Source organism: Sminthopsis crassicaudata, chromosome 3 (genome assembly GCF_048593235.1).
Source record: "Sminthopsis crassicaudata isolate SCR6 chromosome 3, ASM4859323v1, whole genome shotgun sequence".
In the NCBI taxonomy this organism is placed as follows: domain Eukaryota; kingdom Metazoa; phylum Chordata; class Mammalia; order Dasyuromorphia; family Dasyuridae; genus Sminthopsis; species Sminthopsis crassicaudata.
In genome coordinates this window covers 403,646,182-403,673,767 of record NC_133619.1, presented here as the reverse complement: position 1 = coordinate 403,673,767, position 27,586 = coordinate 403,646,182, and the positions used below count along the sequence as shown (strand labels likewise).

Genomic DNA, 27,586 nt, shown 5'->3' with positions numbered 1-27,586 from the left:
TAATATATAAAGAATAACAAACATCCTTTAAAGCTGTAAGTTCCTTTTGGGTAGGGGTTGTTCCATTAATTGTATTTATTATTGTTAATAACAATACTAACATTTACCTGCCATTAATATAAGTTTTTTGCAAAGGTTATGCAGCTATTATATCCTTATTTTCTCATCTATAAAATGGGGATAATAGCACCTACCTCTCAGCGCTGTTGGGAGAGATAATGAGAGAACAATTGTAAAGCGCTCAGCACAGTGTAAGAACTATTTATGAGGAAACTGTGGTAAAGCGAGGCTGACTTGCACACCTAGTGTCACAGGCCCAGTAAACATCACATTTAAAAGCAGATCTTCAGGCCACAAATGCAGCAACGTCTTCTTTAGGCCACAATGCCCCTCAGGTAAGCTACTGTTGTTATTAAATAGCTTCCCCTCGGTTTCATCTCTCTTAACTGGTCTTCCCTTCTCTTTGTTTCATAACAGAACATTCAGGCCTTATAGCCGGCTGCTAGCCTAGCACAAAGAAACTTTCTAACAGACCTAAATACAAACACTGGGATGCGACCTCACTCCTCCAGCACGCCCTCCCAGCCTCGGAGCCCCGCCCCATCTCAACAGCTGGCTTCCCACAGATTCCCGGCTTCCCGACGCCGCGGGAGGGCATTCGGGGTTCTTCCGCCCCACGCAGACGCTGACACTTACGCACACCCTTGTCCCCGCCCCAAGTCCCTTCTCCGGGATGTGATTGGTTCACTGCCCGGCGACTATTAACGGCTGGAAAGTTTGAAAATCCAAAAAAGGCCCTTGAACCCAAACTGCGCAGCTAGGCTGGCGTGGTGGGCTCTGCTGGGACGCAGGAGCCGTAGACTAGATGCTGGAGGATAGGTAAGCGAGCTGCTGCAGCAGGGACCGCGAGCGTCCGAGGGGCACCCTTCCCTCCCCAAGGGCAGGGACAGGTCCTGGGCCACTGGTTTCGGTGCTTCTCCTAGCCGCACTCCTCCTCCTGCGCTTGGGAGCACTCCCTTGCAGCGGGTGATCTCTCATCTCTGCCCCTTTAATGCCGGCTCGGGGGGGAAGCTGAGGGAGGAGAATGCTAGTGTAGCCGGGCTGCTGCGGGCGTGGCGAGTAAACGACCTGGGGTGGCCGTGGGAGCAAAACTCCTGCTTAGCGAGTGCTGCAGTCTCGGGGCCTTGCATCTGGAGGTGAAGCACTTGGTCTGGAAGGCTGGGCCCAAGTGTCCGAAACTGGGTTAGGTTACTAATCCCAGAGCCAGGCTTATTCACGTCTCAAGTGGAGGTTGCACGTACGCGCCTAAACAGAGTTGTTACGTGGAAGGGGCTTTAATAAAATGAGTGTCACAGTCGCGCAGAGTAGTGTGTATAGAAGTTTTTTCCACTAGGGGTGATTCCCTGGGAAAGCAGTAGCTCTGCCAGAGTCCTATATGAGATTGGGTGGAGAGTGCTTCTACAACTCCAACCCATTAAAATTCCCGCTCTTAATCCCCCTCCCAGCCGAGGTAGATCTTTTGATCTATAAATAGATTGAAGCTCAAGGAAAAAAGGTGGCAAGACCTGTTCTTGATCAGCCCATAAGGGCAGACCCTAGTCAATCCACGCCGTCCTGTAGGTTTACTGCCCGAAATCTGGGACATGAATGGAAACGTTTAAGGTCGGGAGGACCCAGGATCACATGTCAGAGAGTTGTGTCTAGTGTTGTTAATACTTCATATACAGACAGTATCCATAATTGAAGGAATGGCCTATTGACAGATTGTGATTTATGGATGATTCAGTAGTAACATGTTGAATAGCATCTGCACATCAGAGTTACACGGTGAACTTGGCATTTGGAGACCTAGGTACAGCTTCTGTCACCAAAAATAGTGATCTTGAATATGTCCCGGCTTTATGTCACGACATTTCTATATTTATGAAATATAGACTATTTATAAAATGACTATTTATAAAATGAGAAGGTGGGATGCAGTGTGCAATTTATAAGGTTCTGTTGAACTGGGAAATTTAATATCTTTGTCCAAATGCAAGTCTAAAAATGATTTTCTATCAGTGTTTAGATTTGGAAATAGATAAACAATTTCCTGATGGGACATCAGCTTTAAAACCTGATAAGTGATTCCTAATCTTTTTGGATTGTGGCATTCTCTAATTATTTGATTTCTGGTTTTCACTTTCTAAAAGTAATGTATGACATGCTTTTTTTTTTTAAATTAAAAAGTTGTGTGGTCATTTATATAATTTCATCTTTGAGATAACTACAAGTGATGGGGGCATGGAAGATAATTGCTGTAGGTGGCTTTTATTAGGAATTTGGCTGTGAAACGGGAAGATAATTCCTTGAAGGGATATCAAGGCCAAGTGAAGGGTTTTGTTTCTGTTTTTGTTTTTTTTAATAAGGACTATCTGTATAAATGTTTAAGTATCTGAGAAAGAGCTAACTGATAGACTGAAGATTGGAAAGAGGAATGCTGTACAGCACAGGAAAGAGTGGGATCAAAAGTATAACTATAGAAATTTCTCAAAGAGATTCCCTTTTCTTCTGATATTGTCACAAGGAAGAGAGAATGGCGCATGAAGCTGAAGGGAATTTGAAGCGTAGAACTGGGAAGCTTATACTTTCTTGATAAAATTTGGGGTAAGATCCTTTAGTGAGGAGGAGAAAGGAAGATGGTATAGGTGGCTTAGAGAAGACCAGGGCTGGAGCAGCAACTGTGGGAGCGGGTGATAGGGATGCAAAAGGATTGGTTATATCTGCAAGGGCACTGTTGAAATTAGGTAATAAAAATTTTAAGAGTACAGAGGTTTTGTGGTTTCTGTGGTTTCTTCAACTGGCGTTCATCGCATTTGATGAAACAAGGAGAAAGATAACTGTTGAAGGTAATCCTGGGCTGGGATTTGGAAAGCTTTAACTTTGCTAGTATAACTCAATTGTCTGGATTGTTACACTTCAGCTACCTTACCTTTCCAGGTATGAGTGGGCTCTGACTTACCAAGTCCTTGCCTTGGATCGCCATTTCTTAAGAATCTCTTCCCCTTTCTTGTTCCATTTATGTATTAACTACTTCTTAGAATGTTCTAGAGTGTAGGAATCATTGTATTTTTCTTATATTTAATAAATATTCTAATTCTCTTTAATTCAACTTTTTTTTTGGGGGGGTTCCTTTTTGTTTTTGTTTTATACTGCCTTTTATGTGTTCATTTGCTTTCAGGCAATCTTCTCAGAGGACTTAGAATCTGGGCCTGAAAAGTTAACAAAACCAAGCCTTGCCCAAAGGCAAAGCTCAAATTGTCTCAGTCTAGATGCAGCCTCCTGGTGATTTCTGACTGTTAACATGCCTTCTTGGTCATCTAGAGGCATAACAGATTACATCCTTTTATAAAAGGTGGTATCCTCCACACTGGGCGGATGCCTGAAGACCATGTATGAGTTGCTACATCCCCTTTGGCTGACCAGACATTTCCACACAGAGACCTAGAGGGGACCTGTCTACTGTAGTTGTGTGCTATTGTATATTCTTGTTCTGTAGGAGTAAGTAAATCTTTGAAGTGAATTGTTCATTAACCTATGATTGCCTTGATTTCCTCCCAACATCAAACCTGAAATATCAGGGAGTTGACATCAGGTAAACAAGGTATAAATATTTATTTATTTGGAGGGAAATAATCTTGTCGTTTCCTTCCATTTTCAGTAACCAGCAGTGCAATGTTTCCTTCAGAAATGGAAGATATAAGTGCTTCTGGAAGTTCCTTGCTTTTCCCTCAGAGAATTAAGAGACATGTAAAAGACAAGAAAACTTCAAAAGTCAATAAGTTAAATACTTCTCTTGCCTCAAAAATAAAAAACAAAATAATAAGTAAGTTCATTGCTTCAATAAAAAATAAAATGTTAGCAATATTTTAATGTAAGCATATTATTGGTTTCACTGCCATTCATCTACTTATGTGATGTTTTTCTTTATTTTGCGAAATACAAAAAGCCCTTAAAATTATATCTCTCTCTATATATATATGTTTTTAATTCATATACCTTAAGCCATTTTTAATTTCTCCTCTTCTAACTCTAGCCTTACTTAGTAGGAGATTTTGTGTGAGATTGTCTATACTAGAAAAAGGGGAGTTAACAACAATAAAACAGATATCCAGAGTATCTCAGAGTAACCATTACCAATACTGAAAAATAATTCAAGATTAATTTTAAAGGAGGAATTGGCATCACTTCAGATAATTTTGGAGCATTTATTTCTTCAGAAGAAAGCAGTCCTAAATGGAGTACAGCATTACTGGATTCATTTAGCATGAGGCCCATGGGAGTTTGAGGGGAGAATAGAAAAAGGATGATGCTGATTAAAAGTTAGGAAAGGCCCAAAAGCAAATTTTAACTATTCAACACTTTTGACTTCAAATTTGACTGCCAAAGGGAAAACTTTTGGATTTGCTTTCCAATCCTGGTGGAAACAGCTTTCTCCAAGTAACAATAAAAATTATTTCCATAAATTGTTAATTAAGGTCTGTTTTAGAAGCTAAGGGAAAGTATCCTGGGAGCATCCAAACCTTGACTCTTAGCCTAGTCTTTAACTTTGGATGAATGAAGCAAATTTTGTGTCTGAAGTCTATTAATGACAGATGACTGTCTATTATTGTGGTTAAAAACTTCATGTCACTAATTAACTCCAATCCCTAGGTAGGTTTATTTAATCCCAAATAGCTTTGTAGAGCAGCAGGAATTCTACTGTGATGTAGTAGAAAGGATGCTGAATGTTAAAGTTCAAATTCTACCTGCTGATGTATGAGTGGTCACTTCCCTTTTCAGAACTTTAGTTATGTTATTAGACTGCAGATGATATATACTTTCATTCTTGCTTTATACTACCATTGTGAAAAAAAAAAACACTCTGTAAGCCTAAAGGTGCTATAGAAATATGAATTACTACTTGGAACCTGAAGGATGCCTCTGGAAAAATATCTCATTCTAGTTTCCAGTAATTTTAGATTGCTTATTTTAGATGCCTGTTGGCTACAACTTCCAAGATTGCTCTAGAAAGTTTATCCAAGTTCCCTAGTGTGTTTCACAGAATTGCTCAATTTTCATGAGATGGCTCAATTTATAAAAGGCCTGATTTACTTGATTAAAATTAGATTTAACCACAATGTAACTCATCTTAAATAATTTATGTGTTTTTGAATAAATTGCTTATAAATAAGAAATCACAAATCCGGTTATACTTTGAATTAATTGCAACAGTGCATTTTAAGAGAAACTTTACAAAGGATTCATACTATTAAAGCAATCCTACTAAAATAGTTCAGAATTTATTTATAATATTATTAGTAACTATAAGTGACGAGTTCAAGGTTAGATTGCCATGAATCCCTAGAAATAGCTGCTAGGTTATTTGGTGAAGGTAAAGTATCCCATGAGGTTTAGATAGTCTGCCAACTTTGAAGTGAATACCCAAAACTCATCTCAACTAGTGGCAATATAATCACTTAAAATAATTTTAAAAGTCAATTTTCCTTGCATTTTCATTCTATGAAATAACAATTCTTACTCTTTATTAATTTGTACCTTCTTCCCCCAAACCATGTGGAGGCATAACTCCAGGATTGAAAAAAGTGTTTTCTATATGACCTGCATTTCTGAATTATCACACATGAAGTCTATCTTCTGGTGCTTCCATTCTATTTTCACACACATTATTTCCCTCTGTGTGAATGCCTTCCCCTGTTGATTATCTCCAAATTATCCTGCTATATGTTTTATATATACATAGTTCTTTACTTATTTTCTTGTCTATTAGACTGTGATCTCTTTGAGAACAGAATTATTAAGAATTTTTTTTTTTTGTCTTTCTTTGCTTCTTCAGTACTTAGTACATAAAGTAGGTGCTTACTTAATGCTTGTTGACATTCAGAACATAAGTTCAGAACTCATGTGTTCTTGAAAGAAATGGTCTCAATTTAGTCATCTAATTTTTTTCTTCAGGCTTCACCTCTAGACTGCCTTTTCTAATTCATATAGTTACCTCCTGATTATCCACTCTTTTTGACATTTAAATATCATTGGACATAAATGGCAATAGTATATGAAAGAAATTTTAAAGGATAACATATTAACTATTTTCTTCTCTCTTTACATAGACAATTCTTCTATCGTTAAGATTTCTTTAAAACACAACAACAGGGCATTGGCTCAGGCTCTGAGTATAGAAAAGGAAAATTCTCGAAAACTTACAACTGAAAAAATGTTGTTGCACAAAGAAGTGGAGAAATTGAGTTTTCGAAATGCTTTTCTTCGTCAAAAGCTAAATCATCTGGTATGGTATCTATACTGTATTATTTTTGAGTTTATGTGGTCACTTAAAACCATTTACCTGGATTTTTGTAGACTAAAGGAAAAAAAATGCTTCTAAAAATATTATGGAAATTTTCTTCCTATAGATTATTGAAATTTATGATGCCATGATAATTATAGAAAAAGAGAAAGTTGCTATATAGATTTCTTTTAATTTTGCATACTGTAAATATATATATGTGTGTGTGTGTGTGTGTGTGTGCGTGTGCATATATTATATTTGCCACAGATATCATCAGCAGCATTTTAGTATTTAGTATAAACAATATAATTTCCTAAGGCTGTAAAGAATTTGAAAGAGAAGATCTCAACTGAGTTTAATCAATGTGAGAAGGAAGAAGGATTTCCAGACTACTATTTAAATGATTAAAAATCAAATAGAATGAAGGTTTTTATGATTGGTTTATCAATCCTCCATCTCCAATACCTCTCTCTCTCTCTTTAGTTTTCAATATAGAAGGAACTTGTTTGGGGGAATATTTTGGAAAGACTGAAGACTAAAAAAAAACCAAAATAAACTTTAATTAAACTGAACTATCAGATGAGGAAACTCCTTCTGCCAATATAGGTTGGCATCTTTTCTGCAACTTAATTTTTGAGAATTGCCTAAAGTTTAATTTTTATACATTTAGACTTGTTTATGGCTTCTGATACTTGTTGTGCTATGTTATGATAGAAGAAAGGCTGATGAATAGTTTGTGATTTCACTCTAGAAAGCTACTTTTGTGAAAAGAGCGCTGAACTTATATTAAATAGTCTCAGGTTTACATCTAGGCTCTTAAACCTAATGGTTATGTGAGTTGGACAAGTTACCTGCCTCAGGGTCCCCTCATCTGTAAAACAGGAATAATGATTCATAGGATTTTGAGGGAACTTTGTAAATCTTGGCTCTGGAATCATGATCCATTCAATGCCTTAATGACGTGTGATCTTGAATAAATCACTTAATCTCTGAAATTCAGTTTTCTCATCTCTCAAAGTGAGGAGACTGGACTAGAGGGTCTTTAAGGCCTCTGTAAGCTCCACATCTATGATCCTTGAGCATAGATTTAGGGATCGAAGTTGTGATTTCATTGATTGAGGTAACTCCCAGATGAAGAAGCTCTCCTTGCCACCTTTTCTGCAACTTAAATGTTAGAGAATTGATTAAAATTCTGAGAAGTGCCTCGCATGGGGTCACACAGTCAGTTTGAGTTCTTGAATAATATTTCATTCTGTGGGTTATTATCACACCATTTAATTATATAACACTATAAGTAATTTTGCAAATTTTCCACGGACTACAAACACACATACATATACATACATCACCACTAACTTTGAATTTTGTTTGACTAAAAAGTCTATTTTATATCTATAGCATAAAACTCTTATAGAAACAGAAGCCTTTGTCAGCAGTAACTTGATATCTGCAATCGAAATGACAAGCCACCCTGAAGTAAGTATCAGTCTTAAAAATGTTATGTTGCTAAAAGTAATAGCAAATAATTTTGAAGACTTTCTGGTCTATTCATCCTCACAGTTCAGAAAGACTTAAGTTCTTAATTGTTTTCTAGTGTTCTTAAAAACTTTCAAGTGTTGTATATTTCTTACCTGAACAAGTGTTTGTTATTCTTCTTTTTCTCTTTTGCATTCTTAGTGATATATGTAAGGTAAGTATTGTAGTTGAGATTCTATCAGTGACAAATCATGAATTTTTGAATATTTTGAGAGGATTTTTTTGTCTTTTTTAAAAAATAAACTCATTATAAGATTACTCTTATTGTTTTACTTACTTGTAAATTTATGTTCCATTTGTCTTGACATTTCTCTTTTATGTTACTACATATTCAGCTTTCTGATTTTGTATTTTTCAGTTATAGTTCTGTTATATGTTACAAATTGTTTTGAAGGTGGTGTGGTATAGGGAGAAAAGAATTTAGGGTCAGGTGAGTTCAAATCCTGCCATTTACTTCCTTTGTGACCCTAAACAAATTGTATTTTTCTTAGATTATCTTCCTCTATAAAATGAGGGAGATTGAATTATTTTGGAGGTAGCAGCTGCTGTAATGTATAAAATGCTAGACCTGGAGTCTGGAAGACTCCTCTTCTTGAGTTCAACTCTGGCCTAAGACACTTACTAGTTGTGTGACCCAGAGCAAGTCACTTAACTCTGCATGCTTCAGTGTCATCATCTGTAACATGAGCTGGAGAAGGAAATGACTAACAGTTTCAGTGTTTTTGCCAAATCTCAAATGGGGACCAAAAAGAACAAGTGACACAAGTGACATGACTGAGCAGTAATTGCAGAATTAGGTCACTGTTAAGGTATCTTCTACTTGTAAATCTCCAATTCTATTAAAAAAAAAAAAAAAAAAAGAATGGGTTAAAAGATAACACATTTCCAGTTTACACGACATAGATGAAATGGAGCCGAAAAAAAATCCATTTGTTTTCATATTGAAACAATGCCATTTGCAATAAAAAATAAAAGTATTTAATATTAAAAAAGGAAGAAGGGCTATCAATATTACAGTTTTTCTCATGGGACCTGTATATTTGCAATATGGAATATAAAAGGCTTAGTGGAATACCTTTTTTTTTTTTTTTTTTTTTTTTTAATAGCAGTTTAATCCCATTTTCTTTCTTCCTTTTTTTTTTTTTTTTTTTGGGGGGGGGGGGCTGAAGCAATTGGGGTTAACTGACTTGTCTAGGTTCACACAGCCAGGAAGTACTAAGTGCCTGAGGCCAGATTTGACTCCAGGGCTGGGATTGGTCTTTTATCCATTGTGCCATCTATCTGTCAGACTCATGCATTAAAAATAATTACAACAACATATAATCCTATAATTTCATGAATATTTTAAGTATTTTCAAAATTAATATTACCAATTTATCTTTGAAATAGTAGTCTTCAGATTTTAACTTTTTGTTATAGAAACATAGATATGAAAATTCTTATTCTCTAAGCTCTCTTTATGTAAAATAAGGGCAGGAAATATTACAGATTGCACTGCTAGCACATAGTCCTGGATACAAAATTTACTTTAGAGATGTCAGACTAAAGAATGGGTCTAACTCTTTATGTCATAAGTTCTTCTTCTTCTTCTTCTTCTTCTTCTTCTTTTTTTTTTTTAAATAGCTTTTTTATTTACAAGATATATGCACGGATAATTTTACAACACTGCCATTTGCCAAGCCTTTTGTTCCAATTTTTCCCCTCCTTCCCCAGATGGCAGGTTGACCAATACATGCTAAATATGTTAAATTATAAATTAAATACAATATATTCATACATGTCCAAACAGTTCTTTTGATGTACAAAAAGAATCTGACTTTAAAATAGTATGCAATTAGCCTGTGAAGGAAATCAAAAATGTAGGCAGACAAAAATATAGGGATTGGGAATTCTATGTAGTGGTTCATAGTCATCTCCCAGAGTTCTTTCTCTGGGTGTAGCTGATTCAGTTCATTACTGCCTCTATTGGAACTGATTTAGTTCATCTCATTGTTGAAGATGGCCACATCCATCAGAATTAGATATCATAGTATTTTTGTTGAAATATATAATGATCTCCTGGTCTTGCTCATTTCACTCAGCTTCAGTTTATGCAAGTCTCTCCAGTCCTTTCTGAAATCATCCTGCTGGTCATTTCTTACAGAACAATAATATTCCATAATATTCATATACCACAATTTATTCAGCCATTCTCCAATTTATGGGCATTTATTCAGTTTCCAGTTTCTGGCCACTACAAAGAGGGCTGCCACAAACATTCTTGCACATACAGGTCCCTTTCCCTTCTTTAAGATCTCTTTGGGATATAAGCCCAGTAGTAACACTGCTGGATCAAAAGGTATGCACAGTTTGATAACTTTTTGAGCATAGTTCCAAGTTGCTCTCCAGAATGGCTGGATGTATTCACAATTCCACCAACAATGTATCAGTGTCCCTATTTTCCCACATCCCTTCCAACATTCCGCATTACCTCTCCCTGTCATTCTAGCTAATCTGACAGGTGTGTGGTAGTATCTTAGAGTTGTCTTAATTTGCATTTCTCTGATTAATAATGACTTGGAGCATCTTTTCATATGGCTAGAAATAGTTTCAATTTCTTTGTCTGAGAATTGTCTGTTCATATCCTTTGACCATTTATCAATTGGAGAATGGCTTGATTTCTTATAAATTAGAGTCAATTCTCTCTATATTTTGGAAATAAGGCCTTTATCAGAACCTTTGACTGTAAAAATATTTTCCCAGTTTATTGCTTCCCTCTAATCTTATCTGCATTAGTTTTGTTTGTACAAAAACTTTTCAATTTGATATAATCAAAATTTTCTATTTTGTGATCAATATTGATCTCTAGTTCTTCTTTGATCATAAATTCCTTCCGCTTCCATAGGTCTAAGAGGTACTGTCCTATGTTCCTCTAAATTATTTATAATCTCATTCTTTATGCCTAGGTCATGAACCCATTTTGACCTTATCTTGGTGTACGGTGTTAAGTGTGGGTCTAGTTTCTGCTGTACTAATTTCCAATTTTTCCAGCAATTTTTGTCAAATATTGAGTTTTTATCCCAAAAGCTGGGGTCTTTGGGTTTGTCAAACATTAGATTATTAAAGTTATTGTATGTCATAAGTTCTTAAAGCTTAAAGCAAGTTATCTTTGGAGATGCTGCTGTAAGCTAATAATAGTCATAATTGCCATAATTCATGGAATTCAAATCATTATCCTTATCAAAAAATATCAGCTTCTTTACAAATTAAACAAAGCTTAACCTCCACCTTAATAAATCAATTTAATTTTAATTGATGCCAAACATCATAGCAGATAACAGTTAGCAAAAATAGTTGCTTTTATATTTATTTGTTTGAAGATCCTTTTATCTTCACTTAAATGCTGTTCAGAAAATTATGCATTTTAATTTTCTGGATGTCAGTCTTTTTCCAGTGGCACTTGAGCTCTAAGAAAATATCCTTCAAATTTTGTTGTACATTCCTTTCAGGACAAAATGTTTGATATTTGAATATATACTTCTCTTTCTTGTTAGGTACTGGCTAGCAGGCCATGCTCCCTCTCCCCTTTTTCATTTAGACTTGGAAAATTGAATTTAAAAAGAAAACTTTAAATCATGAAGGATAGAAAAGAACAGTCTCCAAGTGCTTGCCTCTTACTTCATCCCTATCCAAAAACTACTCTGGGAATAAAATTATTATCAAGGACAATCCTGTGTCCTGCAGTTATGCCCTCCTTATAGCCCCTATCTATCCAAGAATGGTCCTACTCCCTTCTGACAGAGCCTGAGCCACAATCTCCAAGCTGTAAATACCAAGATGTATAGACAGGGAGTGACTATGGTGGGAAAAATTTTCCTAATGACATTTGTTATATCTGACGGATGGTGTGGCAGAAAGTGGGTGTTAAGACTTTGCACAGAATTAGTAAGAGGGATTTGTTGAAAGATAATGGACTAATAGGTGTGGTTGTGATGGATATAGACATGGTGAGACTCATCTTCTCATTGATCACGTACCCCTTAGGGAACACAACTTTGGATACCACTGTTCTCAGAAGTAGAGATCTCAAGGACATTGCAGCTGATTAGGAAGCTTTTAGTGTACCAAAGAAGAATTTTGTAAATCAAGGAACCTAACTTTGTCCTTTACAATAAACCCAAGGGTGATTTAATAAATTTATTATTATTCCTATCATCCTAGTGATAATTAGGTAATTATACTGTGTCTGTCAAATGAATAAGAAATATTTTCTCTTAGAATGAGACCACATAAATGCAAAGTAAACAAATTGACTCTTAATCAATGGTCCTGAACCAACCTAACTCATTATCATTATTTTACTACTTTCATCAAATAGCATTTTTTAAATATTACATAATACCTTTTTGATGCTATACCACAATAACCAAGTAGATAGAATTCTGAACTCTGGAAAGACTGGCTGAAACAAGGTATTTGGCAATTAAAACAAAAAATGTTAAAACAGAAAATGTTTTACTTTGGCCTAGACTTACAGACTTTGTTTATGTTCTCCTTGAACCAAAATAATAACAACAAAAAAAGAAAAATACTTTTTTTTCCCTAAAAAAGATTCACTGTGAACTCCATCAGAATTTCCCAGTGAGTCTGCTTAGGCCACATTTTTCCCCCTCAGTCAACTGAAACTGACCCTATATGACTTCAATGAGAATTGAACAAATAAGAAGGAAGTTGATCCTTGCATTTAAGGGGCAGTCTTCTGCAGTGGTCAAAGATAATTTTGTGTAGAGGACAGAAAAGATAAAATAAAAAGAAAAGTTGTACTCTTTGCCTTCTGCCCTCTTTTTCCCTGCCCATTTGAAATTTGTAAATATATTCCTATTGTAGAAGAGTGATGGGTGGTATAGTCTGTCAAAATAACTCTAGTTTGGACGAGACCAAAATGTAGTGGCAGTTATGCCACTGATTGTGGTCCCTCAGTAGTAAAAGTTGTATGAACAGTGTCTTTTGTGGTCTTGGACAAATTACTTAATCTTCAGGTAAGTTCAGTTTCTTTATTTGTAAAATGATGCGTTTGAATTAAATTGCCTCAATGGTCCATTCCAATTTTAATATTCCATTTTATTATATTCCTTGAAGAAAATCTTAAATTCCTATTGGATTTCATGTCTGATGAAACAGATTTAATTTTAAAACTTCATTGAATTCTTAGTGACTTTTTATCATTTTAAAATTAATTGTATTTACTATTTTATAAATCTATTTAGAAATTTATTTTCAGAAAGGATCTTAATAATTGAAAACGGTTGGAAATAGTTGCACTAATTAGTTATCTTCTATCCTCTCATTTTCTTTTTGTTCTTTCTATAATAGGATTTTCAGAGTCCCCCTCTATCGCTATCCAGCCAGAAGAAGAAAGGTATTGGCAAGCAGCAGGATTTATTACACCATTCATTTGGGAGGTAATTTTTTCATAATTTAAGTGGATATTGAAATTTGACCACCTGAACAAAATTAAATGTGGAACTAGTACTTATTTCAGTTGTTTATTTATATTTGAGATCTTTCCACTTTTTTTTGTTCTGCTTCGAATTTGTCAACTTCATTGTGCTATCAGTTTCCATTTGAGTATCTTGTATTTAACTCAATTAAATGTTTTCCCTCTTTATGTTGTTCAAAGAATAACAATGAAACATTTGCTGTATTATATGAATAAACAAGAATATATATTTTTTTATTTTCATAAAATTGTTCCATGTAATGTTTGATCCTTTCATCCTTTACATAATGATGGGTTTTTACATAAATATAATTTATCCACAACAGGGGGAGGAGGAGGTGTGCATTTCATAAAACACCCATTTAATTGCCAATCATGATGTTGTTTTCATGTCTGAAAAATTTAGGGATGAGGACTTTAATAAGTGTAAGTTAAATATTGTTCATATTAAGTAGATTCTTGTTCTTTTTCCTTCATTCTTGAGGAGGACCATGATGTTAGGGAAGTGATGCCATGACATGCAAGTGAATTGGATTTAAGTGAAAGAGAACTGGGCAAGGTCACCTGCCTCACTTTGCTCTCCAGAGCCACTTGGGTCCAGTGGCCAGATATAGATTAAGAGGAATCTATATTAAGATATAGATTAAGATGGCCCTGGATGCACTGGGGAGACCTTAGTTTTTACAGATCTCAGTTTGATTGAGAGAGTACCCATCCAGTGATTCAGGCTCAGAAGGAATTTAGGTAAAGAATGGACAAGAGACATCTAATCAGTCTTGTTTGAAGACTCCATGGAGAAGGAACACTTTGATCCTGCCGCAACCCAGAGTCAGTTCTGACTCATTATTAATTAATTTTTTTCCGGTTTTTCTACCTGGCCTTCCTCCCAATAACATACTTTCTATGAAAATAGTGATATAAACACATAATCTATGTGGTTCTAAAAATGCTTTCCTATTTTCCCATCAATAGAATAAGGAGGAGAAAAAGATTTATTTTGAAAAGCTGATATTAGTTTCTCTAGAAATCATATTTCTCTTAATTGTTTTTCTCTTTTTCTTCCCTCTGCCTTAACTTTTCCCCCAACACTTCTCAAATCCTAAAATAGATAAGACCCTTTTACTTTTAAGTCCAGTTACTGTTTAATTGCCCAATTGATAAATATATCATGAGCTTTCTGAATCATCAAGCTTGTAAAAATGGGACATGTTTGTTGAAGGTGGATAAAGAACATGAAAACTGAAACTCTGAAGCTGTTTCTGATCCATAATTATCTCTAGAAAACTTATAAGGGGACATGGAAAAGAAGACAGAATTAGGTTATAATCTACTTCATTAGAGGGAATACCCACATTAATGTGATCATAGGTCCATTTGACTTATCTCTTTAGCAATTCTCTGGTCCTAAGGAAGTGGCTCTTTTGGATACCATCTATGATATATACTAAACAATAATCTCATTTGTAAAATAGAGACATTCCTCACATCAGACCTACCCATTTGCCTATGAGAGTTCTGCTTACATCAGCAGATGATGATGAGGATGGTGATGATAAAGAGACATTTCATGACAACAACTTCACAACCAAGAAAATACCTGATTCTCTCACTCCAGTAGCATCCAAAGTATCTTTATCTAATGAGTTCAATTTGGAATTATTGCACAGTCCTGAGAAAAATGTTCAGGAGATAAATGCCCAAGATAATCCAGGAAGAAATTTTTCTACAACCAATGTGCTTTCCACAGGTAAGACCTTTTATAACTGTCATTTCAACATGCTGGCCAACTTTTTTTTTTCCCCAACATTGCCACTTATTGGGGAAATGCTATAAGCGGTATACTGGCAATGGTGTGATAATGCCTATCCTTACAATTCTGTTCAGAAATAGTTTTGACGTGTCTCAGTATCATCCCTGTAAAGTTGAATGATGAGTTTTTAAATTACATTACTGATAAATAATACTTAAAGTAATATGTGTTTATTTTAGCTATACATTGGAGGAATTAAGACAATTGACATAAACTGTGTCATCCTGAATTTGTAGTTTAGATTTGATTTCTTTCCTTCCTTCCTTCCCTCCTCTTGCCCCTCCCCAGAAAAGCTTTAAAGGAGTTGAAGTCCTAGTTAGTTTCCTATCAGTAACTGTTTTTGCTACTGTTATTGGTAGGAGTTATTTAAATGTCTGAAAATAAAAAAGTGAAGATTTTATTAGAGATTTCAGAAATGAAATGTTTGTAATTTAAACCAAACTATTTAGCTTCAAGTTCCTCATTTTTAAAAATAAAGGGAAGAGAAGAGGGCACCCCTAATCACACAGAAAAAGTTAATTCAGGCTCAGAGAGTGAATACAGATTGGATAAGGTCCACAAATATGTTATTTTCTTTTAGAAAAGAAAGTCTTGACTTTTTATAAAGCTAAACAAACTTTCTCAAATTATTTTAATTGGTACTACCAAAAAACCCCAAAACTTATAATTTTTAAATGGCTTTGTTTTTAATGAAGAAAGAAGGAAACAAGTATTTATTAAGCACTTACTCTATGGCAGGTACTGTGCTAAGCACTTCACATATATTATTTGATCCTTACCAATATTGTAGGGGATGAGTGCTTTCATTATCCCCATTTTATGGTTGAAAAAATTGAGCCAAACAGAGGTGAAGTGATTTCCCCAGAATCATATAACTAGAAAGTTTCTGAGAATGGATTTTATCTCTACCTGAGTTCCAAGCCTTGTGTTCTATCTACTTGCTCTATCTAACCAAATATGTTAAATACATATTTCATGTCAGATAAAAATTAGTAAACTTAACACAGTAAAACATTGCCTTTTATTATGAAAACACTTTGAATGCCAGTTCTGCTAGTTATTTCTCCCCAGCTGTGTGTGGTCTTGGTTGTGTTTTATCACCTATCTGGTTTTCTATTTCTTCATTCATAAGATGAGGAGCTTGTACTAGAGCTCTAAAGCTTTATATTTTGTGATTGTTATAAAAGACTAGCTCATGATTTATATTTATCTTGTGATCATGTAGGAATGTAGCACTGTAGTTAGGAAGCCTAGTCATTTCTCTGCATCCACATAGACCTCTCTGTTGTACATCATGGTGATGACTCTTCTCTTAGGGGCCTTTAGGTTTTTGAAACATGTACCTTTCCTTTTGGAGCATGCACAAGTAAAGAAGGTTTGCAGAGAGTGCAATAAAGTGTCAAAAAGTCAAATCAACTCAAGAAGAATTCAACTGTGTACTGTAAGCAAGTCGCTTCAGGTTTCAAAGTTCCAGGCAGTTTTCTAGCACTAGAAATTGTAGAGCAGGTATCTCTCTTTTGGTAGAGACTTTTTTCATTAGTAACTTATTCCTCATTCCAATGAAATCACCAATTTGATCCAAAAAAATTCTGTAGGCAAGGCATGTCCAAAAATATCTCTTGTGTTAGCATCTTTTCCTATCTTGTAGACCTTGGAGAGTAGCTTGCTTAGGAAAACCACATATTGCTTTGGCCTTCAGGGCATCAGATTAAAACCAGCAAAAATATTCCTGAGAAATAAGGAACTGAGCCATAGTTGGCTATTAATGCCTCTTCTCTCAAAGTTTCAGAAAGTTGTGGCAATGGCTCAGTACAACTTGGGATTAAGCCAAGGTTAGTCTCCCTTATTCTTGACAACTCAGGCCATTGGTCCTTGTTTATCTCTACTATAGACACCATTGTAAACATTTTGAGTAATTTTTTGTAATTTAATTTTTATTTAAGCCAGTGGTCATAAACTCATGGAGTTTTAAGAAACTTTCAACTGATTATAGAATCAGAAGTCATCTGTGCTTAGGAAGTAATTTGTAATCAGCAGTAAATAACTCTTCTATTACTGAAATAAATTTATTTCCACTTATTTTATAGAACATCAGTCTCATCCAGAAGAAAGTTCCAAATGTTCCTCAGGAGGTGAACTAAATAATGTTCAATATGTTGGGCAAGAGAAAAAGAAAAGATCTCGTAGTAGTAGTCAATCTGGAAATGTGACTGAAAGAAAAAAGCGTCTACCTTCTTGGGAATCTAATAATTTTCCTGCAGCAATTCCCCTTGCAATGGATTTGGAACAAAAAGTAGTTTCAAATAACATGTTAAATCAGAGAAGCACCATAAATAACTCCTCTGTGGATACAAATACTAAAACACAACAAAATGAATGTCATCTTAACTCACAGAATCAATCTGAAAGTGAACTTAATGGAGAACTCCCCACTATGGTGCTCCCCAGTGATGAGCAGCAGCTTCAGAAAACAATATATGAAGCTGATATGGATATAACTGCAGGTGAAATTAGCAAAATTATTACAATTGAAACAGCTGCCAAAAATAAAAGTAATCATAAAACTAAAGCTTCTGGGAAAAAAGCTTTTAGAAAAGTGAAAGATTCAAGCACTGAAAAGAATAGAGAGAAGTCAAAAGTACAATCAAAAACTAGTTCATCTTTACACAGTGAAGCAAGGGATAAAGTTACAGAAGAAAGCAGTTCTCTTACTTTGGCTGATGGTAAATCAGAAGATCAGACCCTCACTTTGACGAATATGTTTCAGAAAACTAGTGAGCAAAATGTAGTACAAATTTCACAGCATCATGACAAAAAGAACAAAGCAAGAAAAACCTATGTTGTAAGTGATGAAGAAAGGGTTTCTCTTTTCCCTCCCATATCAAATAAATCCTACCAGGACAACAATTGTGGTATAGGACGTAGTTTCCAAACTTTTGATAAAGGGAAAGACTTTAGGAGGACATTTGTGGTAGATAATTCAAAGAAAGATGCATGCTTTCCAACTCAAAAGGATAATGAAACGGTCCCTGGAATATTAGAAAACTTGGGAAATGAGCTACAAACAATTCTTAATTGTACCAAAGGTAGCCAAAGCTCCTCTGATTGTGGGACCCAAGATTCATTAGGAATAGAAAAGCAGATCACTTATGTGCAGCCTTCCAAACAAAGGACAACAAATTTAAGCAGAATGTCTTCAAAATATAGCAGGAAAGACAGAACATATGAATTATTTTCTGAAATTAACCAACTACATGAAAATAATGACAGAGTTGTGTACCACGAAGAGAGCCATGTGGAAGACTTTAATTCAGAAACAAACAAACCAGAAAAAAGCACTAAGTGCCAAGTGAACAGCATTAAAAATGCATCTTGTGTAGAAGTCAATAAAAAAATGGAAAATTATAATCAGTGGTCAGATCTTCAAAAACTAGATAAAAAATATAGCAAGAATTCATTGAGTAAACCAGTGAGTTTATTGATAAAATCTAAACCCAAAACCCTCATGCTGGCAACAGATCTCACTCAACATTCTGTCCCCTTGGAATCAGGTTCAAAATACTTGAGAGAGCTGAAAAATTATCCTGAAAGCCAGAATGAGCATCAGAAGGGTCAGACACAAAGTACAACTACAACTCTGAATATAAAAAAATCTCTCAATTCTTTCATGAACGTTACTGCAGGAAATGAATTACATGTTAAAGTACCAAATAAAAGAAGAGAATCCAAATCAAAAAGCCGAAAGACTTATGTAGTTGCTCCAATTGATCAAAATGAAGTTGGGGAGAAAATACCTGAAACCATTGAGGAAAGATTAAGATCATGTGATTCTGAGCAAGTTAATCAGGAACAAAATTTGGGGAATGAGAAAATGATCAAAACAAAACCAGATCAATCCATTTGTAATCCAGTAATGAAGTCCAGTTCTTGTCATTTGAAGTCTTCAGCTCAGATGGATGATATATTTAATACAAGGCAGTTTTCTCCTTATACCACCTTGAAAGAGGATTTATTAAACACTGACATTCCAATTGCTAGGGATCAGAAACTTTCAGACAATGTTACTCTGAAGGAATCCATCTTTCAAGTGGCTGACACTGAGCAAAAGCATGCTTTCCAAGAGAAAACAGAAGGGACAGTATTTCTAGTTGACAGAAGAATAGAAACAACTGGAAAAGGTAAGCATTAAAACACTTAAAGTAATAATCAACAAGAAAGAATCTGTGCTTTATAGACTTGATTTTAAAAGACATCTGGATCTGTGGACTTAACCAGTGTATTGTATATTCAACACTTGATAGCTTTGGGGCCATTATTCCCCAGTTCTTTTTTTTAACTCATTCTCACCTTCTACATCTAATTAGTTGCCAGTGATTGTCAATTCTTTCTCTAAGTTAGCTCATAATCTTCCCTTCTTGTTTATGTACATATTGCCACTACTCTCATTACCATTTACACAGGCTATTAGACTCTTTACCCACCTCAGAGTATTTTTTCTCCAATTACATGTGAAGGTAGTTTTCAACATTCATTTTTGTAACATTTAGATTTCCACGTTTTCTTGTCCTCTATTCCCCTCCCTGAGAAAGCAAGCAATTTAATATAGGTTTACATATGTACAATCATTTTAAACATTTCCATATTAATAATATGAAAGAAAAATTTAAAAAAAAGGAAAAACTATGAGAAAAAAAGAAAAAAATAACACCAAACTACATTGTCTCTATAGTTCTTTCTCTGGATCTGATGGCATTTTTCATCACAAGTCTATTGGAATATCTGTATTGCAGAGAAGTGCTAAGTCTATCATAGGTGATCATCACACAACATTGCTATTACTATGTACAATGTTTTCCTGATTCTGCTCACTTAATATCAGTTGGTGTAAGTCCAGGTTTTTCTGATACTCCATTACATTTATATTCCACAACTTATTCATCTATTCCCTGAATGATGGGCATTCCCTTAATTTCCAATTCCTTGTCACCACAAAAAGAGTTGCTACAAACAATTTTGCACATGTGGGTCCTTTCCCCTTTTTAGTGATTTTTTTTTTGGGGGGGGGGATACAGACCCAATAGTGGTGCCACTGGATCAAAGGGTATACACAGTTTTATAGCCCCTTAAGCCCAGTTCCAAATTGCTCTTCAGATTGGTTGTATCAACTCACAACTCCCAACAGTGCATTAGTGTCCCAATTTTCCCAAAGTTCTTCCAAAATTTGTCATTTTCTTTTCTGTCATCTTAGCCAATCTGATAGGTGTGAGATGATAATCTCAGAGTTATTTTTATTTGCATATAAAAGACTTTTTTTTTGATAGTAGAGCTCTACTACAGAGAATGCACATTTTGAGACCAAGAATCTAGAAAAGAATGCTCTTTTCTTGAGTACTTTCTAGGCTGAGAATCTGGAAAAGGGTGCTTTTTTTTTTTTTTTTCTCTCCCCCCCCCCCCCCCCCTGGAGTGAGGGTCTAGAAAAGAGTGCTTTCTAGATTGGGAAGTTGCAACTAAAGAATGCTTTTATAGACAATCTAGGAAGAGTTACTTTTTCTAGATAGAGAATCTAGAACCAAAGAGTACTTTCTAGCATGCTCTCAAAGAATCTAGAAAAGGATTGATCTGCTAGACTGAGAACGTCAAAAAGGGTTGTGTTTTAGACTAAGGATCTTTCCTGGTTTGTCTTCCCTATTCTATCTTTCATATTGCTGTCAGATTAGTCTAGGTGTGTTTCTCCTTGCTTAAAACCTTCAAAGTTATGTTGCCACAAAGCCTAGTCCCAACTCCTTGTAGATCTTATAGATCCCTACAATCTGCCACCACCCAACTAACTTGGAAACTGTTGGTACTGTCTTTTCTTTTTTGCTTGTATCCTCAGAACTTAACCAAAGCCTAGCACTTAATTAAATAGACTCTTTTCAGCTTTATCTCATCACACTTATCTCCTTGTGCTTGAAGGAGCTTCAAACAAGCCCAGTACTTTTCCAGAATTTTGCCTTTGTGCTCTTTATGCCTGGAATACCTTCCTTGCCTCTTTTGTATCTGTGAAAAATTTACCCATTTTTTAAAAACTCAGCTCAGATTCCTCTACATATGTTAAGCTTCCCTGATTTCCCTTTTCTTGTCCAAATCAGTAATGACTTTCCCTTTTCCCTTATTCTGCAATTTTCTCACACTTCTCTTTTATTGTATATTATATGGTATTGGCAGGGGATGTGGGTGTAAGTTTTAACTTTTTCTGTATTTAGGGTAGTAGTCTTCTCCTAGTGGGCAAAAGGTCAATATCTGTTTAATTAGATGAGATTTGTTCTGTGATCAAGATAAATTAATCAACTTTGTTTTCCTTCATCTTTAAATGGAAATAACATTTGTATTCAAAGTATTAGATCATGCATTTGATTATGATTATTAGATTCTGAGTATCTAGTATATTATGTTGCACATAGTAAATAGGTATATAGAACTGATTAACCTTAAACTTTTATAATTATTAAATTGACACAGAATTTATGAAAGCTTTCACAAGTATGTTGTGAAAAATAATTTAGAACCTTCCAAAGCTTTATATTTTTCAACCTTTAAATATGTTACTTCAGACTAGTTAATGTTGGAAGACTAGTGTGTTGGTTTGTGCTTCAAATTTATTATTTTTTTTCTTTTCTGGTAGTATTGAAGTTTTTTTGTTTTTGTTTTTTAAGTAACTATATAGCTCATTATTAAACATTCTATAAAATGTAAGATTTTTTTATTTCCAGATACCAAAGTACTTCAGGATTTGAGAAACATTAGTTTTGTTTCTTCTCCTAAATCTCAGAGTATGTCATCAGATGATGTTTCTTCAATTTTGCCAACTAAAAGAAGGCGAGCTGCTGTTTGTTATAAAGAACCAAGTCTTACGAGGTAAATATCAGTTTTTTAATGTCTTAAGAGTAAAGTTTTTTCCCCATTATTATTTTTCAAGCCTGTTCAAATTAATTTCAGTATAGATGAGCCAAAGATCTAATTACCAGTTATATATACTGATTATTATTATAATATAAAATTTCTTAAACTGTGGGTCATGACTCCTATATGGGGTTGCATGATTGAATGTGGGGGGTTGAAAAATTATGATTTGTATTAGTAAATATTTGATTTGTATGACTATTTTAAATAGCTATGCACTTGGGGGTCACATAGAAATTTCTCAGGCAAAAAGGGGTTGCGATAAAAAAAAATTAGCTGAAGTCCTCACATAGATTCTTTGGTTCAGGTACTCATTAATTCGCATCTGAACTATTAAAATAACCTCTTAATTTGGTCTTCTTCTTCATTTCCTCCCTCATACAGTTGTCAGACTATTTTTAAAACATAAAGCTTACTGTTTAACATAGTCACACATTCAAAATTTCATTGTTTTTTAATGTCTCTGAGATCACATATAAATGCCTCTGTTTGACAGTTGGGTCTTTCTACAGTCTGATCTTGATACCTACCTTTCCAGTATTATTTCATGTTACTTGACATCAGTTACTCATTGTTCCAGTCAGAGTGGCCCTCTAGGCATATCAATATGTGACATCTTTCTCCCACCTTCTTCATAATTTTACACAAAAGTGCTTCTGGGATGTACTTAAGAATAGAATTCTTACCTTCTTTCAAAGCAGAGCTCAGGAACCACCTTCTTCATCAGTACTTTTATGATTTTCCCCATTTCTACCACCTCTACCCTTACTAGCTATTAGTGCTCACCCACTTACAATTTCTTTGGATTACTTTGATGTATTTTTGCATTTCTTTATAATGTACAGGTTGTATCTCCCAGTAGAATCCCAACCCCATCATATTGCTGTGCACCTGGGGGTTGGATTGTCGTCATTGTTTGGGTTTTTTTGGTCTAGACTATGATTTCATCCTTGTAGGAAAGAACATTTAGAAGTGAAGAAATTCCCTTGAAATATGCAGATTAGCAAAGATTCAGTGATGTATTGTTTTGAGATTACTGACTCATCCACTAAGAAGTTGAGACTTGCCTCATTTCATATGACTAGTATGTATCAGAGTCAAGACTTGATTCTAACTCTCAGAAAGTCAAAGAAAGTTAGTTAGAAGGGGCCCAAATGACCACTGAGTCTATACTTTAAAAAGCCTCCCCACTGGACTAAGGGACAGACCCTCCAGTTAGAGAAACAGACCCTGTCAAGTTATACCTCTTGTTCCACTTTTGGAGATGTCTAATTATCAGAAACATTTATTGATAAGTCTTAATTTGCTTTTTTGCAAAGTTGGAGTTAGTGCAATTCCAAGAGATAATGAGATCTTAACTGTAATGTGAGAGAAAAGATAGAGATTAGAGAGTTTTTAATATTTTATTAATTGGAGAGTATAATTGATTGGACAGGACTCTCGTCTCAAAGTATCCAGTGATGAATGGGAAAATCCCAAGTCTTTTTATACCTTTTTTGAACAAAGAAAGAAAAAAGAGCGGGAAGGGTTTTACAGAACCATTTGGTCCTATCAGGATAGGGGGAGGCTATAAATTCTTTTTTTTTTTTTTTTCCCATTTTTATTTTTTTATTTATAATTTTTTTTCACAGTATATATGCATGAGTAATTTTTTTAAAAAATAATATTATCCCTTGTGTTCATTTTTCCAAGTTATCCCCTCCCTCCCTCTACTCCCTCCCCTTGATGACAGGCAATCCCATACATTTTACATATGTTACAATATGACCTAGATACAATATATGTGTGTAAATACCATTTTCTTGTTGCACATTAAGTATTAGATTCCGAAGGTATAAGTAACCTGGGTAGATAGACAGTAGTGCTAACAATTTGCATTCACTTCCCAGTGTTCCTTCTCTGGGTGTAGTTGTTTCTGTCCATCATTGATCAACTGGGAGTGAGTTGGATCTTCTTTATGTTGAAGATATCCACTTCCATCAGAATATATCTTCATACAGTATTGTTGTTGAAGTGTATAGTGATCTTCTGGTTCTGCTCATTTCACTCAGCATCAGTTCATGTAAGTCTCTCCAAGCCTCTCTGTATTTCTCCTGCTGGTCATTTCTTACGGAGCAATAATATTCCATAACATTCATATACCATAATTTACCCAACCATCCTCCAATTGATGGACATCCATTCATCTTCCAGTTTCTAGCCACTATGAAAAGGGCTGCCACAACATTTTGGCACATACAGGTCCCTTTCCCTTCTTTAGTATTTCCTTGGGATATAAGCCCAGTAATAGCACTGCTGGGTCAAAGGATATGCACATTTTGATAACTTTTTGGGCATAATTCCAGATTGCTCTCCAGAATGGTTGGATTCTTTTACAACTCCACCAACAATGCATCAGTGTCCCAGTTTCCCACAGCCCCTCCAACATTCATCATTATTTGTTCCTGTCATCTTAGCCAATCTGACAGGTGTGTAGTGGTATCTCAGAGTTGTCTTAATTTGCATTTCTCTGATCAGTAGTGATTTGGAACACTCTTTCATATGAGTGGATATAGTTTCAATTTCATCATCTGAGAATTGTCTGTTCATAGCCTTTAACCGTTCATATCCTTTGACCTATAAATTCTTACAAAAAGCCAGAGTCAGGGTGTTTGAATAAACAGAAATAAAGATGTCAATGAGGTATCCAGGATAAGTCTTATCTTTTGAAATATTTTAGAGCGGGCAGTGTCATAAATTCTTGAGGACAGAAGGAATTAGGAGCCAGGAAGTCTGATCTCCACCTCGTCACGAGCCTCACATTGACAATTATAACCTTAGAACGAGTGGTCCTCAGTCTTAAGAACCAGAAGGGGTGTTTATAACTAAGGGAATTGAGGCAGAACAGTTAAGAAAACTGAGGTAGAACAATTCGGGAAACTCAGGACAATAAGGGAAACTAGTGCAGGGAAACTGAGTAGAACAGTTCAAGGAGACTGGCATAACATAAGACCATCTTGGTATGTGAATATATGGGATAAGAAGGGCAGGTTTTTTTTTTTTTTTTGCCTGAGGCTGAGAAATTGAGAAGTCAGTTTGTTAGAGAAGTCCCTGGGAGAGTGGGGAAGGTAGGAAGGCAATGGAGGAAATCATAACCAGCTTATTAAGATGACTGAGCAAAGTGTGAAAATAACTACAGAGGTTTGCTTCTCTTGTATTTATAAACTGGGCACTTAAATTTGTTTAGTGCAAAATTTCAAATTTTTAAAGTATAATTTTAATGAAGGTTTAAAGAAATGAATTCTTTTAGTTATAGATTTGGCTCCTCTACGTGGCTTTACTCATTTGATTTGTTCTAAAACACATGCAGCATCTCATATTTATATCACATTTAAGGTTTTTCACTTTCTCCTGTGAGATAGAAAATACAAGTGTTGTTATACAGCTAAACTTTGGTAGAGCATAACTGGGAGGAGCTAAAGTCACTCAGATCCAGCTAATACTTGGGGATTGTGTTTGTTCCCCCTGTCACTATATATAACATCACTCTCCCCTAGTCCACTTCTTGGCTCTGTGAATTGTAATGGAGCCAATATTAGAATTACATTGGAAAGGGCATGTCCACTTGACTGTTCCCATCCTCCTCCTTGTGACTGCCCAAGCCAAAGCACTCTTCACTGACCATCACTCCTCTAGATTGTCTCCCTCTGTTAGAATATGAGCTTTTATATCTCCAGTGCTCAGAGGCAGTGTTTAACACATATTAAGTGCTTAATGAATACGAATTCATTCATCTTTTTTACAAACCAGGAAATCAAATCAGAGACAGTAAATGAGTTTGATAAATAATTCATGTTGTCCTATACTTAATTTAGTTATCGTATTAAATTTGAAAGCATTTATTTTTCATATAATATATATCCTATCCTGTTAGCATAAAAGAGTGCTTCCTGTTAAAAGATGAAAAGTAGTCTAGAGAATCTTGTCATATTTTAGAGAATATGTAAAGGTATTTTTCTATACTCCAATCATATCTCAAAGGACTAATTAAAAGGACTTTAAATTTACTACTTTTAGTTTCTTGCTTCTCTATTTGGTCTAATCACACAGAATAGACATGATATTTTAATCAAGATCCAGTTGTGATTAGCTAAGTAGAAAATTACTAAACCAGCAGATGGCAGCAAAACTAGAGAAAATAAAATAAGCTTAGTCATTGACTTGGAGCTTTTAAATTAGTGAACTTGGAACTTTCCTTATTTGGGGTAATTATGTTAGTATATAATTGTTTTTCTTAAAGTCATATATTTTTTTGTTTAAAAAAAAAAAACACAAAACATTCTGAGAAGAGTTCTATAAGTTTCACTAGACTGCCAAAGGGGAATTTATAACCCAAAAAAGTTTTAAGATCATCTGAATTAAAGTTTATATTTCCCAGCTTTTATTTTTATTATAGAAGACAATAATAGCTTTTAAAATGGTTTATTCAATCTAATTTTGAATTTTTTGTTAATTGTTTTATAAACTAGAGTTGTTTCTTGATTTTTTTTTTCCTTCATTTTTAGATGCTTTTTGTTTTTATATGACATGTCCAAAAATACCCCTCCCCTTTTCCCTTACCCAGGTAACTGTTCCTCCTTTACAAAAATTAACAAAGAAAGGAAAAAAGCTGGGCAGTAAAACCAACCAATTACATAGTTATATCTGTCCATATATGCAATAGTACATATCCATTATGGAGTAAGACAATTATGCATTCTCCACTCTTCTCTCAGTTTAGCCATTATAAATACACAATACTCAGGGTTTTTTTAACCTATTCATATTTACATTATTGCTATTGCATATATATATATATATATATTTTTTTCTTTTGTTTTCTTTTTATCTTTTCTTCTAAGTAGAACAACTAAATCTTCTCATTTTACAGATGAGGAAACTTTAGATCCAGAAGAGTTAAATTATTTGTTCATAGGTAGGCATTTTTTTCTTTGTATTTTCCCACCTTAGTAGTAGATGTATGCTTACAAAGTATTTAAGTTGAATTTCTTCATTATATATCTGAAATACCTAGATCAATTTTGCATTTTGAATAACTAACTTGAAATGTGTGTGATGTTGCTTTTTTCCTATGCTTCCATAGTAGCAAGTATTAGATTTGAGTTTTTAGATCATATATGCTAATTTAATTCTTTGTTCTGCAGAAAATTGAGACGAGAAGATGAATCGACAAATTCTGATTTTCCGGGTCCCAAACTTAAAAAATCAAAAGGAAAAAAAAAGAAAGAAGATAAGGAAAACCCTCAAGAAATATTTTAAACAGCCACGTTCATTTATTTTTTTTTTTTAAACATAGAATGATGCATTTTCCATTCTTAAGATTAAGCAAATGTATATAAAATAGCTGTTTTCTGATTTTGCTATTTATAAAATGTTTTGATCAAGATAATTCATGATATATAATTTCATGTTTTTGCTATAAATGTCTCTAAATAAAGTCAGATTATTATATAAA

General features: G+C 34.7%; 2 protein-coding genes across 4 annotated transcripts in view; one reads left to right on the top strand and one right to left on the bottom strand.

Annotated features, from left to right (window-relative positions):
- Positions 1–632, bottom strand: part of KCTD18 (potassium channel tetramerization domain containing 18) — a 35,714-nt gene extending 35,082 nt beyond the window's left edge. Inside the window, exon 1 of one of the 2 annotated variants that reach the window (XM_074302755.1) lies at positions 195–632. The gene's annotated coding sequence lies outside the window, so the exon portion shown is untranslated. The remainder of the gene's footprint in view (positions 1–194) is intronic. The other variant, XM_074302756.1, reaches the window with a different exon arrangement.
- On the top strand, positions 327–27,586 carry SGO2 (shugoshin 2). Of its 2 annotated transcripts, XM_074302747.1 has the most exons (11): positions 327–395; positions 478–879; positions 3,701–3,865; positions 6,150–6,325; positions 7,724–7,801; positions 13,214–13,302; positions 14,813–15,087; positions 17,238–19,328; positions 21,903–22,047; positions 27,002–27,046; positions 27,276–27,586. In XM_074302747.1, the coding sequence occupies exons 3-10, from the start codon at positions 3,715–3,717 to the stop codon at positions 27,003–27,005; spliced, it is 3,009 nt and encodes a 1,002-aa protein (XP_074158848.1). In that variant the 5' UTR covers positions 327–395; positions 478–879; positions 3,701–3,714; the 3' UTR covers positions 27,006–27,046; positions 27,276–27,586. The 2 variants fall into 2 exon arrangements, with proteins under 2 accessions (XP_074158848.1, XP_074158847.1); XM_074302746.1 differs by lacking the exon at positions 27,002–27,046 and having other exon boundaries at positions 329–395; positions 27,276–27,472.